This window comes from Pleurodeles waltl, chromosome 1_2 (assembly GCF_031143425.1).
Source record: "Pleurodeles waltl isolate 20211129_DDA chromosome 1_2, aPleWal1.hap1.20221129, whole genome shotgun sequence".
In the NCBI taxonomy this organism is placed as follows: domain Eukaryota; kingdom Metazoa; phylum Chordata; class Amphibia; order Caudata; family Salamandridae; genus Pleurodeles; species Pleurodeles waltl.
Genome location: NC_090437.1, coordinates 1,231,775,557 through 1,231,798,363, shown reverse-complemented (window position 1 = coordinate 1,231,798,363; position 22,807 = coordinate 1,231,775,557). Strand labels below are relative to the sequence as shown.

Here is a 22,807-nt window from a genome sequence, read left to right as displayed (position 1 = left end):
CAGGACCACCAGGTATGGAGGAAGGTTCCCCGTTCATCACACCCCCTCCAGCACAAGTCTGAGCCCCCAAACATCTTGAAGAGCCTAATGAGGGTTAGGTATCACAGTGTTAATATCTCATAGGCGTTCTCTTTGTACTGGACGCAGACTGATGATTTAGAGGCTTCCTGTCAAGTGGCATCTATTCCGGGATATGCTCATTGAGCTCTCTCCCATTGTTTGAGGTACGTGTGCTTTTGAAGGGGGGGAGTAAGGTGTACAATATGTTGATATAGCAACGAAATGTCTTTATGGCGGGTGTTAGTGAGGTATAATGCTTCAATAAGAGACTCTTCACGTTACGTAGCCATGCAGGGTGGGGGTCTGCCAGCCCAGTGAAGCGCCTGGCTGAGTTTGTTTGAGTATCTCGGTGAATGCATATTTCTCTACAAAGTCTTCCCGTAACATCAAGTCCCCTTCGGTATAGAAGTCCCGTATGGAGGGTGACTTGTCCGGAGTCCAACAAAAGGATCTGGGATTAGTCAAACCTGCCGTAAAATCTGGGTTGTGTGTGATAGAGGTGAGCGGAAAGGGTTATAGCAGGAAAGTTTGCTTCCTCCTCACCTCTCCCCAATAGGCCAGACACCTGGACATCAGTGATGATGAGGGAGGCCCTGCCAAGGCAGACGTGGGAAGCCATCTAGTCCTAATGTTTGCTTCCCACTGGCTTATTGTTTTTAAGCCTGATGGGATTTGTGGTTCATTGAACGTTCTTGACTGCAGCTGTATTAAATAAAGCAAGATTATAGAAGCATAATTGGAGCTTCCAGTCTTGCCATAAAATTATCTTTTTCAGGTCTACTTCTGAATTTGCTTATTGACTTTGTCTTTCAGCCACACGTGACATAAATGTCAAAAGAACGTTGCTGGCAGTGCTTAATTTGAGCTGGTTGGTATGTTTCCTCGCTAGACATTGACCTAGAGCAAGAGAGGAAAAAAACAAACACAGGGGAAAGAAGGATGAAGAGAAAGATTGAAAACCATCACATAGGGAGAAAGCAGGAGTGAGAAAGGGGCGGGGATTGTCTGATAGCGGATTAAAGAGGCATGAGTTGGATTCAAGACTATGCAGCCTCTGTACTTGGCATGCCTACATTTAATAAGACCAGCTGCGGGCTTCTCATCAGAGCCTCGGGCACCAGCACCTATTTATTTCATAAATTAAACACTAGTTGTGGGTGCTCTCACGAAACTAAGACCGTAGAACAGACTTCAAGTAGGCAATTGTATACTGTCTGCCAGTTTCTTCTAACCAGCATGTCTTCCATTGGCCAGTTCAGCTGGAGTTTATTTCCTCTCGTTCATTATAACATGCATTTTACCAGTTGTTCCTCTTCGGGTGTATTTTTTAATGTACTGTGAAGGATTCTGACTGTTGTCTTGTTGCCTTTGTCATCCAGGATTCCCTCTCCACCCTTCTTTATGGACAGGGTAGAAGAGAACCCTCATTTTGGTATTATTGCCTTCTTATTATTGTAATTTGAATTAAGGTGTTTCCTCCTCTGGTCTTAGAGGTTTATCTACAGATTATTGTTGCCATTACTGTAATCTTAGCACTGATTCAATGATGGGAATACGTTTTATTCCTAACTTGCTGCATACTAAAACAAAGTTGTTCAGTGTTCACCCACCAGAAGTTAAGCAGGGGAGTCTATGATGCTGGAATCAGTCTACCCAATATACGTAAATACTATTGGGCCACTCGGTTAACAGTAGTCAATGATTGGGTCTTTACACCCTGGGAGGAACCAGCTTTACGACTGGACAGACTTGCATGGGGACCACTCTGTAGAACCAAACCAGCTCACACCCTCCCCGTCCACACTAGAACAGTCACCCAAATATGGAGGGAAGCCACCACCCTCCTGGGCTGGAACGGCCGTCTAATGCAGAGGACCCCTCTATTGACCAGCGACCTATCATTGGCGTTTGTCAGACTACAGGGCTGCTTTGCCCAATGGAAACTCATAGGCATTACCAAGTTGGGAGCCATATGGAAGGGAGGCGCATTACTGAACCTGACCAAACTGACAAAACAATCCCAACTAGCCCCCACACAAAGTTATAAGTATACCCAACTCAAACATGCTCTTGCCTCTCACATACCCAAGAATACAACCATCAACAAGTCCTCACCATTAGAGGGCCATGTCCTGTCAGAACAACGGTGCAAAAAAAGCCATTTCCTTGATATGTAAAAAGCTGTTGCATAATGCCCCAGATGCTATGCGAACCCTTAGAGCCAAATGGGAATCAGATGTGAGGTAATTTGACGAAGATGATTGGAAGGAGACCCGGGGGGCACCTAGAGACATCACAATCAAGTCCGGGTTCAGGCTGATCCAGCTATGCATACAACACCGCTCCTGCTTCTTCCACATGACTCTACATGCCATAGGTAGATGCCCAACGGCAGCTTGCTTGAGGGTATCTGGGGAGTAGGGGACATTCCTTCATGGAGTTGTCCTCGAATAAAACGGTACTGCGCGTCCATAAGGGACACGATGCAAACAGTAACAGGATACGCTGTGTTGGCCTCAGTCAAATGCTGCATATTCAATATTTGGGGAGATCTCGATATAGTAAGCTGTGGTTGTCCCTTAGCTGCGGAGTAGCAAAGAGAAACATTCCCAGAAATGGAGTGGCAGAACCACCAAATGTACAGGACTGGCAGCATGATATGGACTGGTGCATGCTCACTGAAAAAACAATCTACTTAAGCAGGGGATGCCCCAAGAAATGGGAGAAAGTGTGATCTTCTTGGAAGGCCCATAGAAAGGGCAGAAATGAAAGGGATGATGCCAACAATGTGCATGAATAGCTTCTGGGTTGGGGGCCTTGTGTCATTGCCTATACAGTACCACAGATGTGTCATACTTGCCGACATCTAGGACCGTTACATATCATGCTGATCTATGCCTGCTACATTTTATTAATGTTTGTTTGCACTATTCCCTAACCAGGAATTTCAATAAAAAGATTTATAAAAAAAAGAAAAAGTTGTTCACTTCTAGTCGTAGAACAACGGCTTGTTATAAAGCCCAGCACAGTTTCCAGTTATTCTGCTTTTATGACTTTAGACTTTATTTCCTTTGATTATGCCAGAACGTTAGACCCAATCACCCAACTCGTAATAGCAGGGGAAAAACCATTGAACTTTTCTGTTCTGCTAGATCTAATGCCCCAGAGTTGTTGCCTTAATCAGATTTGGTTAAAAACCTGCTGTGAACCTCATGTTGCGAAGATGTTCATCTATAGGTTGTAGCCTTTATTGGTTCTTATTTTTATATTACCTGGTCATTTGATGCAGTATGTCATAAGGGATCATATTGCATGTGTTTCTTGAATCTGCTTGAAGCATTTGATCTCTTTCCTCTGCTTACTCATGCACTCGTATTGATTATTTATGGCCCTGTGATGTGTTTAAATACAGCCCCTACTTACTGTATCCTCTTTTCTTTGAATTGTAAATCTAGGCCTACAAAGGTTCAGAGTTGTTCCTGTTTCTTGAAGTGGATGTGTTTCTCCATTTCCTCTTTTCACCAATATTTTTGATGTAGCCTTTTAGAGTTCTCTGGCTTCTACATGTCTTTGGTCACTGGCGAATTTCTTTTTATTCTTTAAAGTCAATATTGTTATAATAGTGTTTTCTCGTTTGTGTAGGATTTATTGTATCCAGTGTCTCTTGAGAGTTACACTTAATACATTAGCTGATGAGTTGTGGCTATTTTTAGTTTCTAAAAGAAAAGTGTGGCAACCTCTACTGCTATCTCAGGAACCTGTTTAATGTGAATTATTTTCTAGTCATGAAACATATGAGTGACTGTTGGTTCGTATCGTTTCATAGGATGCCAGGTCCTGAAATGTGTAGTTTTCTTCATAGTAGTCTGATGTCGAGCGAACTGTTATGGAGAAACTTACAGTCTCTTGATGCTGAACACTACCGAATTGCAGGGTTATTGGTCATACTCACACAGTCACAAGCAGAGAATACACGTGGACATATAAAAAACATTACCCAGCCTGCATCAGTAGAAATTGAGTCATTCTTCAATTGTTTGTTACTAATTAGGTACACTAGGACGCCATGATAATTAGGAAAGAGTTCGTTCACCCAATAGCCATTCCATTTCATTTGTCCTGGTGAATGCACATGACCCTGTGTGGACAGTGTAACTTGAGCGGGAACATCTTAACCAGGAATTTATATGAGGAGTTGCAAATGGCACTCTTCTGACATTGTTTTGGCAGGGAAAACACAAGTGCAATTTTGGCAAGGATACAGGAGGTGTCATTTGGAGTAATGTAGATGAACAGAGACTACAAAAGCTAGAGGATACACTGTATGGTGGATTATTACACTGAGTGGATTTAGGAATAGTTGTTAAGATAAATATACCCTTGACCATTCTAACTCCATATTCTACTTGGCATCCTTTGAATCACCACACATTTAGTTACTGTCCAGTCCTACAAGGAGCATTTTCAGTGATTAAGCATTCTAAACATTGGATGTTCGGTCCTAACATCCTATGAAAATATATGTCGCACCATTCACTCACATCTCTCATCCCAGATAGGAGGCTACTTTGATAGGGCTAGAGGTGGAGAGAGGCACACAGTTCTATTAGTAGCGTTGACTTGAGAGTGTGCGCTGCAGTCTCTTTAAGTTTCTTTCTCACTCCTTTTTGTTTGGGCCTTTTCATTTTTTTATCGCGCACTATATGAAATATAAACCATTGCAAGCAAGTAAAACGTTTCTAGGGGGCTTCAAGTAGCTTTCCTCCAAGCAATGTTGAAAAATACTGCCTAGCTATATGGTTTATTTTATCATAATAGGTATCTATTATGTATACTCTGGGAGCAAGTTTGACGGGGAAGGCAATCGTTGGAAACTGAAAGCAGTCCACAAACAGTCAAGTTCTTTTACGGTCATGAGACTTTTACCTTTGTCGTCGCACTCACTCGGAGATACTGTTCACTCCATTGTCATTTCTAAACTTGCCATCCCCCCTGATTGGACATTACTGAAAAAGGCTTTCATGTCCTTTTCTTCGGACATTCTAATATTTTTAGAAAATTGCTGATACTAGGAGCCATTATAGCTTAGTTTTATTTGATGCGTTTTGTTTCACAAGGGACTGAGTGATTTCCTCCTCTTGTGGAGATGAAGAGATAAACTTACATTAGGGTGAGAATATGATAGGAGCCCACCTCATATGCATATGCTCCAGGTCTTGGAAAATTTCCAGGATTTTGTTCATTGTAGAACCTATTCTTCTGTCTATGTTCAATTCCTTAAACAATGAATCTTTTTCTTTTTTCCTGATAGAATTCCTACCATTCTTGTGGTGCATCATATTTTTAAGAAGGAACAAGACCATTAGGGTGGGTGTCTGGCAAACCTAAGGCTTTGGATCTTCTCTTCAGTCACCCAGTTTGCCCAGCTCTAGAAACAGAGGTCTGGTTCAAACATCCAGGTCCCATCTTGCAATAACCAGCAAGACCAAATATCTTGGCGAACTGCACCTTATGGGCCATGGTCGGGCTGGTTTGACTATAATTTCACCCTTTTGTGATTGCACATGCAAAATAAAAAATATTTCTAAACTTATTGGAGTGCAACTTAATAATCACACAGAGTATTATTAGGCATTGGCCGAAGCCTTTCTTTCTCATTGTGTGATGTCTGGAAATCCTTACTTCTGCTTCCCCCAAGCCACTTAGCTTCAGCCTCTGTATATAAAGCTTTCATAAAAGCTCAATGAGACACAGTGCACAAGATGCTGAGTAAAGATCATGCAAATTGATTTACAGATTGTAGTACCCTGGATGTTGGCAGGAGATTAGATGTCTGACTATTCAAATTGGAGGAGACAATTCTGTTCTTTAGTACAAACCCATAAGCTAAAGACCAGGGGTGGGGAATTTAATAAAATCTCTACTTGTCAATGGGACAGGTTGCTTCTAAAATCTACTTGTCCTGTAAAAAAGTCTACTTGTCCCTTTGGTGCCATATAGTGTGGCGACAAATTATGGCAGCAATCTCATTACGTAAGAGCTCTGATAATAGCCTCTCTGATTATGCCAGGGCTACTACTATCGTAGGGCTTGAATACTTGCATTTTCAATCCCTACTATAGCAATTTCCTTATTTTCACCATTCCGCAGATCTACATACTGGGGCTTGAGGAAGCAGTAGGCAATAGTTCCAGAGCTGGAATGCCTTTCAGTCTTCAAACCTGCTCACTTGCATGTTCTAAGGATTTTCACCAGCTCTTCTCAAATCTTTTCCATGATGAAAAATGTTGGAAATTTACTCCTGACAATGGCAGAAGTAGAAGTTCTTCCAGGGCTAGGAAAAAAGTTGCTGGAGCGATAGTCAGCTTTTAAATGCTCAATAGATCTTCCCATGAGCAAATCCACACATGCATATTTGCTTGTGCTAAAATCGGGTATATATATATATATATGTTCGATGGCATGTGTAGCTGCAGATACACATGCTGTGCACAGTCCGCCGTCTGGTGTTGGGCTCTGAGTGTTACAAGTTGTTTTTCTTCGAAGAAGTCTTTTCGAGTCACGAGACCGAGGGACTCCTCACCTTTCGGTTCCATTGCGCATGGGCGTCGACTCCATCTTAGATTGTTTTTTTTCCGCCATCGGGTTCGGACGTGTTCCTTTTCGCTCCGTGTTTCGGGTTGGAAAGTTAGTTAGAATCTCGGAAAAAAACGTCGGTATTGTTGCGTTCGGTATCGGGTTAGTTAGAACAAATCGACACCGAATTTTGAAGAGCTCCGGTGGCCCTTCGGGGTAATTTCGATCCCCCGTCGGGGCCTGGTCGGCCCGACCGCGTGCGACTTCAAGACTGATGGAACGGACCCCGTTCCGATTCTGTCCAAAATGCCATAACAAATATCCGTATACGGATCAGCATTTGGTCTGTAACTTGTGCTTGTCCCCCGAGCACAAGGAGGATACGTGTGAGGCCTGTCGAGCGTTTCGGTCCCGGAAGACGCTGAGAGACCGAAGAGCCAGAAGACTACAAATGGCGTCCACGCCCACAGGTCCACATCGGTTCGAGGAGGAAGAAGAAGAAACTTTCTCCATCCACGAGTCGGATTCCGAAGAACTCGACGCCGAAGAAACGTCAACCGTGAGTAAGACGTCGAAAATTAGGACTCACGAAAAGTCCACAAAAGCCCAGGGGACGCCACCGCCGACAGGCCATGGCTTAACCCAAAAACAAGGTGACCGAGCCAAGGCACCGAAAATGGGCATGCTGGTGTCGAAGTCATCCGACTCCGGTCGTGATACCGCCACACAATACCCTATCCGCAACCCATAGCCAGTACCAAAGTCTTCCCATGCTCCCAGGAATGCTAAGACATTCGAAACAAATATTTCAGGATCCAGTTAAAGGCAGCGCCATAACTCCAAGGGTGGAGAAAAAATACAAGCCACCACCCACAGATCCTATATATATTACAACACAACTGACACCGGACTCAGTAGTTGTGGGGGCAGCTCGTAAGAGAGCCAACTCTCATACCCCAGGCGACACACCACCTCCGGACAAAGAGAGCCGCAAGTTTGATGCTGCGGGTAAAAGGGTTGCAGCACAAGCAGCAAATCAGTGGCGTATTGCCAACTCTCAGGCACTTTTGGCAAGATACGACAGGGCTCATTGGGATGAAATGCAACATTTCATCGAACACTTACCCAAGGAGTTCCAAAAAAGAGCGCAACAAGTGGTGGAAGAGGGGCAAAGTATCTCCAACAATCAGATACGGTCTTCCATGGATGCAGCAGACACAGCTGCAAGGACAATAAACACCGCAGTCACAATAAGAAGGCACGCATGGCTACGCACTTCTGGGTTCAAACCGGAAATCCAACAGGCTGTGCTCAATATGCCGTTTAATGAACAGCAATTGTTTGGGCCGGAGGTAGACACTGCCATTGAGAAACTCAAAAAGGACACCGATACAGCCAAAGCCATGGGCGCACTCTACTCCCCGCAGAGCAGAGGCACATTTAGGAAAACACCTTTTAGGGGAGGGTTTCGAGGTCAACCCACAGAAGCCACAACCTCTCAAACAAGACCTACCTACCAGGGGCAATATCAGAGGGGAGGTTTTCGCGGACAATTTAGAGGGGGCCAATTCCCCAAAAATAGAGGAAAATTTCAAGGCGCCAAAACCCCTCAAAATAAGCAGTGACTCACAAGTCACACACCCCCATCACATAACACCTGTGGGGGGAAGACTAAGCCAGTTTTACAAACTTTGGGAGGAAATAACAACAGATACTTGGGTACTAGCAATTATCCAGCATGGTTATTGCATAGAATTTCACCAATTCCCTCCAAACGTCCCACCGAAAACACACAAGATGTCAAAACAACATATAGATCTTCTAGGACTAGAAGTTCAAGCACTGCTACAAAAGGACGCAATAGAATTAGTACCAATTCAACAAAAGAACACAGGAGTTTACTCACTGTACTTTCTAATACCCAAAAAGGACAAAACTCTGAGACCAATACTAGATCTCAGAACACTAAACACCTACATAAAATCAGACCACTTTCACATGGTCACGCTACAAGACGTAATCCCACTGCTCAAACAGCAAGACTACATGACAACATTAGATCTAAAGGATGCGTATTTCCATATACCAATACATCCTTCACACAGGAAATACCTAAGGTTTGTATTTCAAGGAATACATTACCAATTCAAAGTGTTACCATTCGGAATAACAACTGCGCCAAGAGTTTTTAGAAAATGCCTGGCAGTAGTAGCTGCGCATATCAGAAGGCAGCAAATACATGTGTTCCCGTACTTAGACGACTTGTTAATCAAAACCAACACGCTAAAACAGTGCTCACAGCACACAAAATATGTCATACAAACCCTTCACAGACTAGGGTTCTCCATCAACTACGCAAAGTCACATCTTTTACCGTGTCAAACGCAGCAATACTTAGGAGCGACAATCAACACAGTAAAAGGGATTGCCACTCCAAGTCCACAACGGGTTCAAACCTTTCACAAAGTAATACAGGTCATGTATCCAACACAAAAGATACAAGTCAGAATGGTAATGAAACTACTAGGCATGATGTCTTCATGCATAGCCATTGTCCCAAACGCAAGGTTACACATGCGGCCCTTACAACAGTGCCTAGCATCACAATGGTCACAAGCACAGGGTCAACTTCTAGATCTGGTGTTGATAGACCGCCAAACATACATCTCGCTTCTATGGTGGAACAGTACAAATTTAAACCAAGGGCGGCCTTTCCAAGACCCAGTGCCACAATACGTCATAACAACAGATGCTTCCATGACAGGGTGGGGAGCACACCTCAATCAACACAGCATCCAAGAACAATGGGACATACATCAGAGACAGTTTCACATAAATCACTTGGAAATGTTAGCAGTATTTCTAGCGCTGAAAGCATTTCAACCCATAATAACCCAGAAATACATTCTTGTCAAAACAGACAACATGACAACAATGTATTATCTAAACAAACAAGGAGGGACACACTCGACACAGTTGTGCCTCCTAACACAGAAAATATGGCATTGGGCGATTCACAACCACATTCGCCTAATAGCACAATTTATTCCAGGGATTCAGAACCAGTTGGCAGACAATCTCTCTCGAGATCACCAACAAACCCACGAATGGGAAATTCACCCCCAAATACTAAACAATTACTTTCAAATTTGGGGGACACCTCAAATAGATCTATTTGCAACAAAGGAAAACTCAAAATGCCAAAACTTTGCATCCAGGTACCCACAAGATCAATCCCAAGGGAATGCTCTATGGATGAACTGGTCAGGGATCTTTGCATACGCTTTTCCCCCTCTCCCTCTCCTTCCATATGTAGTAAACAGGTTGAGTCAAAACAAACTCAAACTCATACTAATAGCACCAACATGGGCAAGGCAACCTTGGTACACAACACTACTAGACCTGTCAGTAGTACCTCATGTCAAACTACCCAACAAACCAGATCTGTTGACACAACACAAACAACAGATCAGACATCCAAATCCAGCATCTTTGAATCTAGCAATTTGGCTCCTGAAATCCTAGAATTCGGACACTTGCACCTCACACAAGAATGTATGGAGGTCATAAAACAAGCTAGAAAACCTACCACTAGACACTGCTATGCTAACAAGTGGAAAAGATTCGTGTATTACTGCCAGAATAATCAAATTCAGCCATTACACGCATCTCCAAAAGATATAGTAGGATATTTACTACATTTGCAAAAATCAAATCTAGCCTTCTCTTCCATAAAGATACATCTCACAGCAATATCAGCTTACCTGCAAATTACTCATTCAACTTCACTATTTAAAATACCAGTCATTAAAGCGTTTATGGAAGGCTTAAAAAGGATCATACCACCAAGAACACCACCTGTTCCTTCATGGAACCTCAACATTGTCTTAACAAGACTCATGGGTCCACCTTTCGAGCCCATGCATTCTTGTGAAATGCAATACTTAACGTGGAAAGTTGCATTTTTGATTGCCATCACATCTCTAAGAAGAGTGAGCGAGATTCAGGCATTTACCATACAAGAACCATTTATTCAGATACATAAAAATAAAGTGGTTCTAAGAACAAATCCTAAATTTTTACCAAAGGTTGTCTCACCGTTCCACTTAAATCAAACGGTAGAATTACCAGTGTTCTTCCCACAACCAGATTCTGTAGCTGAAAGAGCACTACATACATTAGACATCAAGAGAGCACTAATGTACTACATTGACAGAACAAAACTAATTAGAAAAACAAAACAACTATTTATTGCCTTTCAAAAACCTCATACAGGAAATCCAATTTCAAAACAAGGCATTGCCAGGTGGATAGTTAAGTGTATTCAAACCTGCTATCTTAAAGCAAAGAGAGAGCTGCCTATTACACCAAAGGCACACTCAACCAGAAAGAAAGGTGCTACCATGGCCTTTCTAGGAAATATTCCAATGAACGAAATATGTAAGGCAGCAACATGGTCTACGCCTCATACATTTACCAAGCACTACTGTGTAGATGTGTTAACTGCACAACAAGCCACAGTAGGTCAGGCTGTACTAAGAACATTATTTCAAACTACTTCAACTCCTACAGGCTGAACCACTGCTTTTGGGGAGATAACTGCTTACTAGTCTATGCACAGCATGTGTATCTGCAGCTGCACATGCCATCGAACGGAAAATGTCACTTCCCCAGTGTACATCTGTTCGTGGCATGAGTCGCTGCAGATTCACATGCGCCCACCCGCCTCCCCGGGAGCCTGTAGCCGTTTAGAAGTAGATCTTGAACAATTGTACATTTGTAAATATATTACTTTAACCTTTATTATGTACATATGTATTCATTCCATTGCATGGGCACTATGACTAACATACACAACTCCTACCTCACCCTCTGCGGGGAAAACAATCTAAGATGGAGTCGACGCCCATGCGCAATGGAACCGAAAGGGGAGGAGTCCCTCGGTCTCGTGACTCGAAAAGACTTCTTCGAAGAAAAACAACTTGTAACACTCCGAGCCCAACACCAGACGGCGGACTGTGCACAGCATGTGAATCTGCAGCGACTCATGCCACGAACAGATGTAAGTGACATTTTCCATATATATATATATATTCAGTATTTTCTAGGAGTATGATTTCCTGGTCTAATTCAAGTTCTTGTGAATTCATGGAAGTCACTAATTCAAAGACCTATACCATGGGTGCACTTTTGTGACTTTCTATAAGAACTGGGTCACTAATTAGGTCTGGCATTAATATTTTGTTTTTATTAAACTTCTGTTTATCTTTCGGCTGGCTTTAATGTGAGTAATTGCATTCTGCTCCTCCTCCAGGAGCATATTGGCACACAAAGTAGTTTTGTTCAGTGCCAGGAACTACTGTGGCTATCGGTTGTGTAACGAAACTGGAGTGGGGCCCCCTGCAAAGCTCCTGGATGGCCACCTCCTCCAGACTCACTCAGGACAGGTGCTGTGCTGAGTGGCATCCCTGGTGGAGGGGGGGGTGCTGCGGGGCCTTTGCTACGCCACTGGTAGCAATGTGTGCTTTTTGAGACCAAAACCCTTTTTTTTTTTTTTTTTTTTTTGCCAGTGTTTGTAACAATGGTGAAGGCCTGGCAGCTCCCACAACAATAAAGTGTTACAAAAGCCATGTCAAAACAAGATATGTATTGACGAAAACCAAAAGACTCACAAAAAATGTCAGATTGCTTGGATTTGACAGTGCTTGTTAAATTAACGCTTTCCATAATCTTGTTGAAAATGGTTACACTGATTTTCCATTAGGAATATGTTTTGGAAATACTGGCATGCATCAACACATTTTACTGAATGACGCCTCCAAGAAATAGCACCTAAAATTTAATTGTAGCGAAGCGTTTTTTTTCCTGCATGCATTTTTTTCTGAATATTTTATTTTGAAAGCAAAGAATCATCACTCTGGTTTACAAGTTTCTGCAAACATTTGCATCTAAACAGAGCGCATTCTGGGAGCATTATACTTAGCCTGATATTGTTAAACTTTTCAAATGTGTGTACACTTTTTTTTTTTTTTAATAACTGGAACCACTGTCGGAAGTGCAGTGTGACCTTAAAACATTTATTTGCAGCGCTTACCCTAATAATGAAGACTTTTCATTAATGAACCATAAATACAAGTTTGAATAGCATTCACATATGGACACACATTACCTCAACTGCAGACAGTTCACTTCTCTGTAAACTAGCAGCCAAAGGGTTTGTGCTGCAAGGGGTTGGGCCTACTTGTCCCAAGGGCAAAATAAAAATGAAAACGTGTTGCCCTTGAACCCAAACAATATGTCCCTGGTGTGGAGTGATAGGAATTCCACACCCCTGTTAAAACGTCTGTTCATGTATCTGTAGGAAGCTGGTCTGCTTGCAAAACCCACCTACTTTTGGCGTGTTTTTTAATGCAACTTTGACTGGAGTGCACTGGGTTCCTGCTAACAAGGTTTCTCAGTGCTAATGTTCCTTTCCCAAAACAAGACACCTGGTCGCTTGATCCCCAAGTGGCCAGGCCCTTTAGCACCTCTGTATGTCCCTAGTAAATGGTACTTCTGGTACCTAGGGCCTAGCTACTAAAGAGAGTCCCTAAGAACTGTAGCATAATTTGTGCCACTCTGAGGGACCCAGCATCAAACTCATGCAGACTGCCACTGCAGGCTGTGTGACAAGATGCTCCAAAAAGTGAAAACACGAAATGGCCCACATTTGTGTGCTATGTCCCCTAACTGTAGCTGTAATATTTGTAAGTCACCCCTACAGCAGGCGTTCCAGCCCTGAGGCAGGATGCATTATTTTACAGGTGAGCACATACATGCATGAGGAAATATGCCCGTACTATATCTTTGTCGATTCGTAGACATAGGAAGTGAACAGGAAGCCATTTTAAATGAATGTGCTGGACACTGGCCAACACGAGTTCCCCAGCTACATGATGGCTTCATTGAAAATAGGGATGTTTGGTATCAGACATCAAGTATTAATAAACCCTCACTGATTCCAGTGATAGATTTATTAATACATGCACCCAGAAGGCACCTTAGAGGTGCCCCCTGAAAACCTACCAACTGCTGGTGGGCCAGCCTGCCACCAACAGACAAAGTTCTGACCTCCAAGGATGAGAACCTTTGCTCTCTGGAGGTCAGAAACAAAGCCTGCTTTGGCGGGTGTGTTGCACACCCCTCCCAACAGGATGACCTGCAAATCTACATTCCGAGGCAGGAAGCTTCAAAAGAGCCCACTGGCTTTGGTATGGAGATCTGGCTTTCCTCAGAAGGAGATGCCAGCCCATCTGCCCCTGGGCCCATTTGGCACCTGGACAGGCAGGAAACTTAGCTATGCAGAAAACGTGTTGCACTGCAAGGCTGGACTTGCCTCTAGGGTGACCAGCATGGAGTGAACAAAACATTAGGAACTCTGCCATCTCGAGTGTGAATTAGGAATTCTGGGACAGGGTGATGCCCACTCCACAAAGGAAGTGGTCATGTAGGGGGTGTAGTTACCCCAAGAATAAGTAGCCCATTAGTAACCAAAGAAAGAACTGTGAGGACCAGGACCGCCAAAACCTCACGCCGGACATCAACTTGGTTCCCAGCCCCTCCAGAGACAAAGCCCACCTTAAGTTTGCCCTCTGTAGAATTCCTGATGGCGTTTGCAGCCTCTTTCTTCAGACCTCCTCTTCATTTCAATCACCTCTGGTGACGGAGACCTGGTGGTCCACTGCACCTGGTCGCCCTGGACCAAGGAGAAAAGGACCACTGGTGTCGCTACGTCCCCCAGGCTTGTGAGACCCAAGCCCACGTGTTGGTTGGGTTGGCACAACTGAAGCTTCTTTCTGTGGGCCTCCTCCACCGCAACCGCCATCGGTGATGGAAACCCGATTGTCCAAACCACCTTAGCACCCGGCTGCCCTGGATCAAGGAGAACAAGACTAGTGGTGTCCCTATGTCCCAGAGCATCACAAGAACTGAACCTCCTCTTTGGTTCACCCGGCCTGGACTGTCAGTTCACCCCTGCAGCATCTTTGGGACTGGGCTGATCCCTGTTGACTTGCACGGAGCACCCAACACTGAACTGCACCACTGTACCCGGCTGTCCCAGTGCTGACCGAGGTGACCTGTTGGTGTGGTCTGGGACCCTGCCCTGTACTCACCTTAAGTCCAGAAGATTAGTCCTGTATGTTGCCGTGAAGTACCTATTTGCCATGTATGTCTTTCTCTCCCATAGAGTAACATTGCAGCTACAGAAAAATACACTATTGATTTTTGAAAACTCTAAAAATTCCTCTCTCAAAGTACTCAACTGATTCCGGTGGTCTTGTTATTTTTATAAATTGGTGTTCGATTTCTTTATTGAGTGCGTGTCTCATTTACTGCTTGTGTGTGTGCCTTACTTCAGCACACCCTCCTGATATGCCTAACTGCTCGCCCACGCTACCACAAAAAAGAGCAGTTGTGGTGTCATTTGTGGCTCTGTAATTCCTCAGGGGTTTGCTTGAACTCTTTACAAAGTGTACCTCTTTTTGGTCTACTATGGAAAAAGCTAGATGTCTACAGTATCATGTTAGGTAAATAAGATTCGTGTAGCAAACAGTCTTCCATTAGTATAGCATTGTATTAATGTAGTCTGTTTGGGAGATCATTTCTACGCAGTCGGAGGTTTCCATCACTGACTGTATGCATAAATGTAAATACGTTGCCTTCTTTACTTCCAGGTTAACGAGTGGTCACTCAAGGTCCGAAAAGAAATGAGAGTAATTGACAGACAGATAAGAGGTGAGATATTTCTTTTTTTTCTGGTTGGAACACCTGCCATAAATTGAGACACCTTTGTTTAAACAATATTGATTCTGTGCATTTAATTGAATTAAATAAATAAAATCCTTGCTGTAAACTGAATCTTAATTCTCGCCGCCATGCCCGGTGAATGCACGTTTTCAAGTGTACCTCGCAAAATTAATATCAAACTTATAACGTTTTGGAATTCCTGCATGAATGCTTTCTCATGCTGTAACCTAAATGTGCTCTAGGATTTGAGTAATAAAGAAGCAACACAAAAATACAAGCAATTGTAGCCTTCAAAAGTAGGCTGAGTATTTATCCAAAAAAGGCAAACAATATGAATATAATTTTTCTCTTTTTGAGGGGAGCTGCTTGATATAAAGCAGAAGCGCTCTCCAAAGAAGACATTTTGCTGTTACTTTTCAACCGTAATATACATTGAGTGGGACCCCGATTGGAGAAACCAGGATCCAGTACAGGTGGGTGGCATCTAGTTGGGACAACATCAGTAGCTACATTAGTAGTTATTTCTTAAAATATTTCCATGTACATTTTGAGGCACAGAAATAAACACCAACAGTAGGGACTATGAGTCCTAGAGACACCAAGGAGACCCATAGGGAAGCAGAATGGGCTTCACTTTCATCGCATTACGTAGTGATTGCCCCCTCCCTGATGCGCAGAATGCTCTGTGACCGACAGGGGAGACTGAGGCCCAGAGACTCCAAGGGGACCCACAGAGCCCACAAGGAAGAATAAGCGGGCTGTACTTGAATCACTACACTCAGCTCTTGCCTGCTCCCTGCTATGTGGGATGCATGCCTGGGCAAAGACCGGGTCAAGAGTTGGCCTGTCTTCGCCCGTCATCAGCCGAAAGAGGCCGGGCTGGGCCACCCCTCTTGGCACCTGTTCTAACCTCAGTGGTGAGCTGTTATCTATTTTGATTGGTTGGGACAATACCTGAAACTTTAGTTACATTATTTCACAAGTGGTTCCATCTGATTGAATGTCCTGACTTATCTGCACCTTTTAATTAGTCTGCAGTATCTCTCTTGGGGGAGACATGTGGAGGGTCATGGGGAAAAGAAGGTTGCCTGGGGGCATGGATAATGAGAAAGCAAATGCCCCCATAGCACCATGCTTGACACAAAGCAGGACACTCAAGAGTTGGACCTCACAGACTTTTATCCTTGGACCTTGGGGAACGTCAAAGCACCTCCTCTTTGGGGCAGACAGACCATCAGCGATGCACTGGGATTTGTGATCTCCGGCCATAAACAGTCCACCATTTAAGGAAATCAAGCCTGAGGCCCTTTTGTCATCCAGAGATGACCCCAATGATTCCGTTGTTTCTCATGTTAGTGAGAGTGGCCCTCTGCTAAAAGGCAACAACAACCTAAGTGCACCTGCGGATCCAAACCTCGCGCACAGAGGTGTCTAGAAAAGAACTCTAAGGTCATTGTGCAGCAGCCCGGGCCCGCTCAGCCATCTGCCAAGGAAAACGGGATGCATTTAAAAAAAAAAATTAAAAAAAAAGTTTTCTTTTCATTTTGTCCATGTGGCCACTGCCTGCTGCTGTGAATGGGTTACCACCAATTTGAAACTGGTGTAACTGCAATTGTTTTGCGACCGCAATTGCGGTCACAAATCAATCGTACATGCCACTGCAACTCGCAATTAGGAAGGGACACCCTTGGAACGCCCCTTCCTAATTGCGAGTCGCAATCCCTATTTTACGAGTTGGTATGTGCATGCTTGCCTGCAAAATAGGGATGGTACATTAGGAAAGGCCATTTTGCAGTCTCAAAAAGCGAAATTCGCCTTTTGCGACCGCAACATTGTGTCGTACTTCGGGCCCTTGGTCCTTAGAGCAAATTGTGTGGGATGGTTTGAAAGCTTTTCTGTCTCTGCCGCAGTTTCACCTGGGCAGCGAGCATGGGGAGGTCTAGCCATTATGATTTGCATTTCCAAGTTTTTAAGTTTGTCCCAATTGTCTGTAATCCTAGGATCCAAACTTTGTGGATTGTTTTACCTACTATGTTTAGGGCCAGATGTATGTAGGGACTGGTTTGCGGTTACCAAATAGCAGATTTTTGCGATTCGCCATTTGATAATCGCAAACACCCATGTGCTAATGTGTGTTTCACACATTGTGCGAGTCCCAGTGGGTTGTAAATAGACCTACTTCATTAATATTGATTTGGTAGTTTTGCTTTGGAAATCGTTAAAATTACAGGGATGGTGGCTTGCTGGGGGTTTTTCCAAAATGCATTCCGTTTTCCTTAAAGGAAAACAGGGTGCGTTTCAAAATAAAAATGAAAAGTGTTCGATAGCATGTGTGGCTGTAGATACACATGCTCTGTATTCTCCTACCATCTACTGTTGGGTCTGGAGTGGTGCAAGTTGTTTTTCTTCCAAGAAGTGTTCTGAGTCACAGGATTGAGTGACTCCTGCTCTCGGTGATAGTACGCATGGGCATCAGCGCCTTTGTTAGATTGTTTTTTCTCAAGCGTCCGGTTCAGACGTGTGTGTCTTCACTCTGACTCGCTCCAGTTCAACATTTTTCATCTATCTTTCTCTCTTTTGACAGTATTGTTTCTGCTCTCACTTTTCCATGTTAGCACTCGCTTCAAATTGTCGATCCGGGCACAGACCGCGTGACCTTCGGGGAGTCCCTTGCCCTACTCGGGCCTACCATACCACGCCTCATGAACGGATATGCCAATCTGAAGGAACGGACTCCATTCAGTTTCTTCCCTGGCTGACATGACACGCTAAATTTCACCACACTGGTCAACGTCTGGTGTGTAACGTCTTCCTCTCCCGCGATCATCAAGAGGCCGCCTGCAGGTCATTCTGATCGAAGAAAACTCTGAGGGACTGAAGGGCACGTCAATTGGAAATGGCGCACAAGACTCCGGATGACACCCCAGACATCTTTGGGGAGGAACATGCACATGAGGAACCTGCACAGGAAGAGGAGACCCTTTCCATCCAGGGCTCCTTCGACTCTACGTCCAGTCTGACATAGAGAGCCACAAGATCACCTCGGCTGAACCTGCGAGTACCGTGGCCCTTCCTGCCCCACCCCAAGGCTCTTAAGAGGCCCCTTCTAGAGGTTGCCGGTCCGCCACTGCCACCAGGCCATCGACGGAACCGAAAAACTGCTTCCGCTGCCCCACTTTCCGGCTCGGCACCGAAAACATCAGCCAAGACCAACCCATCTTCTTTGGCTTCGACCTCCTTCACGTTAGACCGAGAGCTCGTTCTCTGTCTCGATCCGTGCCTCGGCTCCAAACTGAACGCCTACAGCCTCCACTTCGGTGCCAACAAAATTGCACCTACAGAAATCTTTGGTGCCAAAACACAGGAAGCTAAAATCATCGGACTTCAGAGACTCCAGCCAGTCTTCTGCTACCCCTTCTCCTGTGGAGCCTATATTGGAGATCATGGACGCTCGCCAGCACCACCTTCAAATTCAGAAGGGTGCAGGACGCATTATTGCGTCACCTCCTTTACATTTGAAGAGGAGGCTTTCCTTTCAGGAAGCTTTGGACACTCCTCCACCTCAGAAGAAAAAAACCAAGGACAAGGCCACCAAGCCCACCTCCTAGGCCTTCTCCAGCAGCTGTCCCCCCACCACCTCCTCCACCTTTCCCACTTTCTCCACCTCCCTCATCTCCTGATTCTCCCTCCTCACCTATACCAGGAGATTACACTCCTCAGGGATCCCCTTTATTTACTGGGGCAGATTGGGTGGGCCACATCATGACCCACATCCCTGGGACACTTCTGATCCTGACCACTTCCTTCTAATGACCCAGACCTCTAGCCCTCATGCCCCTCACCACGAGAGCACGAGCAGCTGCATTCCATAGTGTAGAGTTACATAAGGACCCTATCGAGCAGGACTTCTGTTCAGTACACTTACCTCTACACACAGGGATCTTCAGTTCCTCGCAGCATGCTTCGTCACGCTGACAAAATCTTTAAGGACCCTGTCCTCTCTAGGGTTATCACCCCTAGAGTTGACAAAAAATATAAACCAGCTCCCTCTGACCCAATATATATTAGATCGCAGGTCCCTCCTGACTCAGTTGTTGCTACCACAGCACAGAAACATGCCAAGCGTCAGGCCACTGGGGACTCCCCTCCCCAAGAAGGAGAATAAGAAAATTGTTACTGCGGGCAAAAGAGTTGTTGCGCAAGCAGCCAGCCATTGGCGTATCGCCAACTCGCAAGCATTGTTGGAAAGATACGACCGAGCTCACTGGAATGAAATGCAGGAGCTTCAGGAGAATCATACTTACACAGACAGGATCCTTATGCAACTGTTGGGGATGATGGTTTTTTTGCATTGCCATTGTTCCCCATGCCAGACTACACATGCGTCCCCTACAGCAGTGTCTTCCTCAGTGGTCTCAGTCACAGAGTCACTTGGAAGATCTAGTGTTGTTAGACCGCATACTCACCCTTCTCTGCAATGGTGGAACACCACCAACCTGTTGAAAAGGTCACCTTTTCTGGATTCTGTGCCACAGAATATTCTTGCCACAGATGCATCACTGACTGGTTGAGGCGCTCACCTGCAAGACCTCACAGAACAGGACCTCTGTAATCTCAGTCACTAATCCCTACACATCAATTACCTCGAGCTCCAGGCAGTGTTTCTAGCCCTGGAAGCATTTCTTCACTATGTATCTCACAAGGTTGTCGTAGTCTGCACGGACAACATGACAGCTGTGTATTATCTGCAGAAACGGGGTGGGACACAGTCATACTAATTGTCACAGCTCTCTCAGACAATATGGAAGAGGGCTGTTTACCCACAAAGAAAGGATCCACAAGGTGTTGGATTAAATCGCCCACAGATTAATTCAAAATCACTTAAGGAATGAAAGCCATAAGGAAAATAGAAGTCGCCATTTAGTAGCGTCAGATTGATAATTACAAAGAAACATATAGTAAATTTGAATAAGATTTGTGGCATTTCATCAGGAAGGCATCTTCGCCGAAATGTGTGTTGAGTAATAAAGTCACAACGAAATTGTAGAGACTTTCCAGTGGAAGCACAATTTAGTCACTGAATAGAGGGAAATTGTGTTTAGATATACAGAAGGAAAGTGTATTGCCAACAACTAATCTACAGCGAAATTGGAGAGATTATATGCCTCAAAAAGAGCTAAGCTAATAGTCGTAAAGACATTATGTATGCACATAATTATTGTGAGCATAAAGTATTGATGGGTACAGTACATTGAGTGCAACAGGGTAAGTGTGCAGTTTATTTCTATTTAAATGTTTAGTTAAGGTTTTAAAAAATGTAGTGACGTATGTTTTTAGAATGTGAGGTTGGAATGGAGAGAATTGTGTGTGTGTGTATGTTGTGAGTATAGTGGCTGTTGTGGATAAAAACTTTTTATTAAGATTAGTTTGTATATAATGTCTCAAGATAGGATGGAATTGTACAGATGAATATATTGTATAATGAATATGAATAGATAATAAAATGTATATAATTTTTCAACTTTTACGGTAGCCATTCAGCTTTTCATATAGGAGCATTGATGGAGTGCCTTTAAAAATCTTTGGGGTTGCCTGGGGTTATTCTTAGATTTTGGTTGTTTGTTTTCCCTGGCCCAGGACCCATATCCATAACAGAGAACCCTCATTTTTTACTTGATAGCTACATGGTCTACACCACACACATTCCCAAAACACTACTGTATGGATGTGCTAGCACTTTAGAAAGCCAATGTAGGTCAGGCTGTACTATGAACACTTTTCCAGTCAACTCCAACTCCCATAGGCTAGCCATGTGTAGAGCATATGTACTACAGCTACATATGCCATTGAATGGAAAATGTTACTTACCCAGTAAGCATGTGTTTATTGGCATGTAGTGCTATAGATTCACATGTGCACTCCCTCCTCCCTGGATGCCTGTGGCAGTTACAGTTCCATTATATTTGTAATTATTTGTTCATTTGTCGTTACATTTGCATGGACATCTCTTTATGCTTTTCTTACACTACTTTCTAACCCGCCTGTGGGAAAACAATTTAACAAAGGAGTTGATGCCCATATGCACTAACACTGGGTGAAGGAGTCACTCGATCCTGTGACTCTGAACACTTCTTCGAATTAAAACAACTTTCACCACTCTGGACCCAACATTAGATGGCAGGAGCATGCAGAGCATATGAATCTACAGCACTACATGCCACGAACAGATGCTTACTGGGTAAGTAACATTTTCCTTTCTTTTAATTTTTTAAGAGTAGGCAGTGGTCCGTAGGTATGTTTTGCAACTGCATTTCGGTTGCAAAACGTTCACACATACCACCATGATTCGGTAATAGATTACTGAATCACAAATAGGGCTTGGTCACAAACTGCACAGTTCTGAAAATTGGACTGTTAGCAACCTCAAAAAAGCTTGGTACATCTGGCCCTTAGGTTTTTTTTTTTTTTTTTTTGTTAATTTTTCTAACTCAGTATTTAATATAGGATGCAGGATAGATACCTTATTTCAGGCGCTATCAGCCTTACAACTAAGGTCCTTAAGCCTTTTTAACAATTTTTATGTGGTCATTGGTGGTAATTTTTAATGTTAAGTTGGGCACTAACTCCACAATTTATGATCCCTTTTTCGACAACTGACAAGTTAATATGGTACCCAAATATCTGGTCACAGGGGTTTGAAGTTGTTTAATGCCTTATGTAACTTTAGTCTAGTCAATATGGTGAAAATCATGGGAGATCTGTATAAACAGCCTTCTACTTTTGTTGGCTGAGGCCAAGGTTTAATCATATACTATATCTTTATGTCGAAGAACCTGGAACTGTTTGCCCACTCAGGGAGGGTGATTGAAACTCACAACCCTATTGAGCTTGTTTTTAATTTACCTGACTGTGCCCAATCCCTTGTTCCCCCTGGAGTAACCAGCCTGTCCCAGAAGGTTAATGGGCTTAGGTTAAGTTGAAAGGAAATCCGTATTCCTACCCTGCTGAACTCACTTGTTGGGTTTATCATGATGTACAAGTTCATAATTTGCTAGTCATTAACCCTTCGCCTTCTAACCATTTGGATGCTTTCTAGGATTTGAATCAGCCTGCAAGGAACATCATATTAGGTCGCTCAGGGGGCCATTAAATCAGGGTGGTTTGACAAGGATTGTAGAATCGCTAATCGAAGACTGTGTGAAACCCTGAGTACTAAGCCCAGGAATCAGAAGAATATTGCAGAAGCAAGGCTAGTTTACAAACAGCCAATCAAAAATGGGAAACTAGCGATGAAGGAGGAAACGTGGCAATGCCTAATACATACATATAAAGTCAGGGATGCAAGGGGATTTTGGGCAATTGTAAATGAGAGGAATGTATCTCC

The 22,807-nt window shown here is 43.8% G+C and overlaps 1 protein-coding gene across 2 annotated transcripts in view; it reads left to right on the top strand.

Annotated features, from left to right (window-relative positions):
• The window catches only part of LOC138250038 (charged multivesicular body protein 3), a 331,776-nt gene that overhangs the window by 238,438 nt on the left and 70,531 nt on the right, over positions 1–22,807 (top strand). For both annotated transcript variants that reach the window (XM_069204412.1, XM_069204420.1), the window contains one exon: positions 15,351–15,411. In XM_069204412.1, coding sequence (XP_069060513.1) covers positions 15,351–15,411 — 61 coding nt within the window. The remainder of the gene's footprint in view (positions 1–15,350; positions 15,412–22,807) is intronic.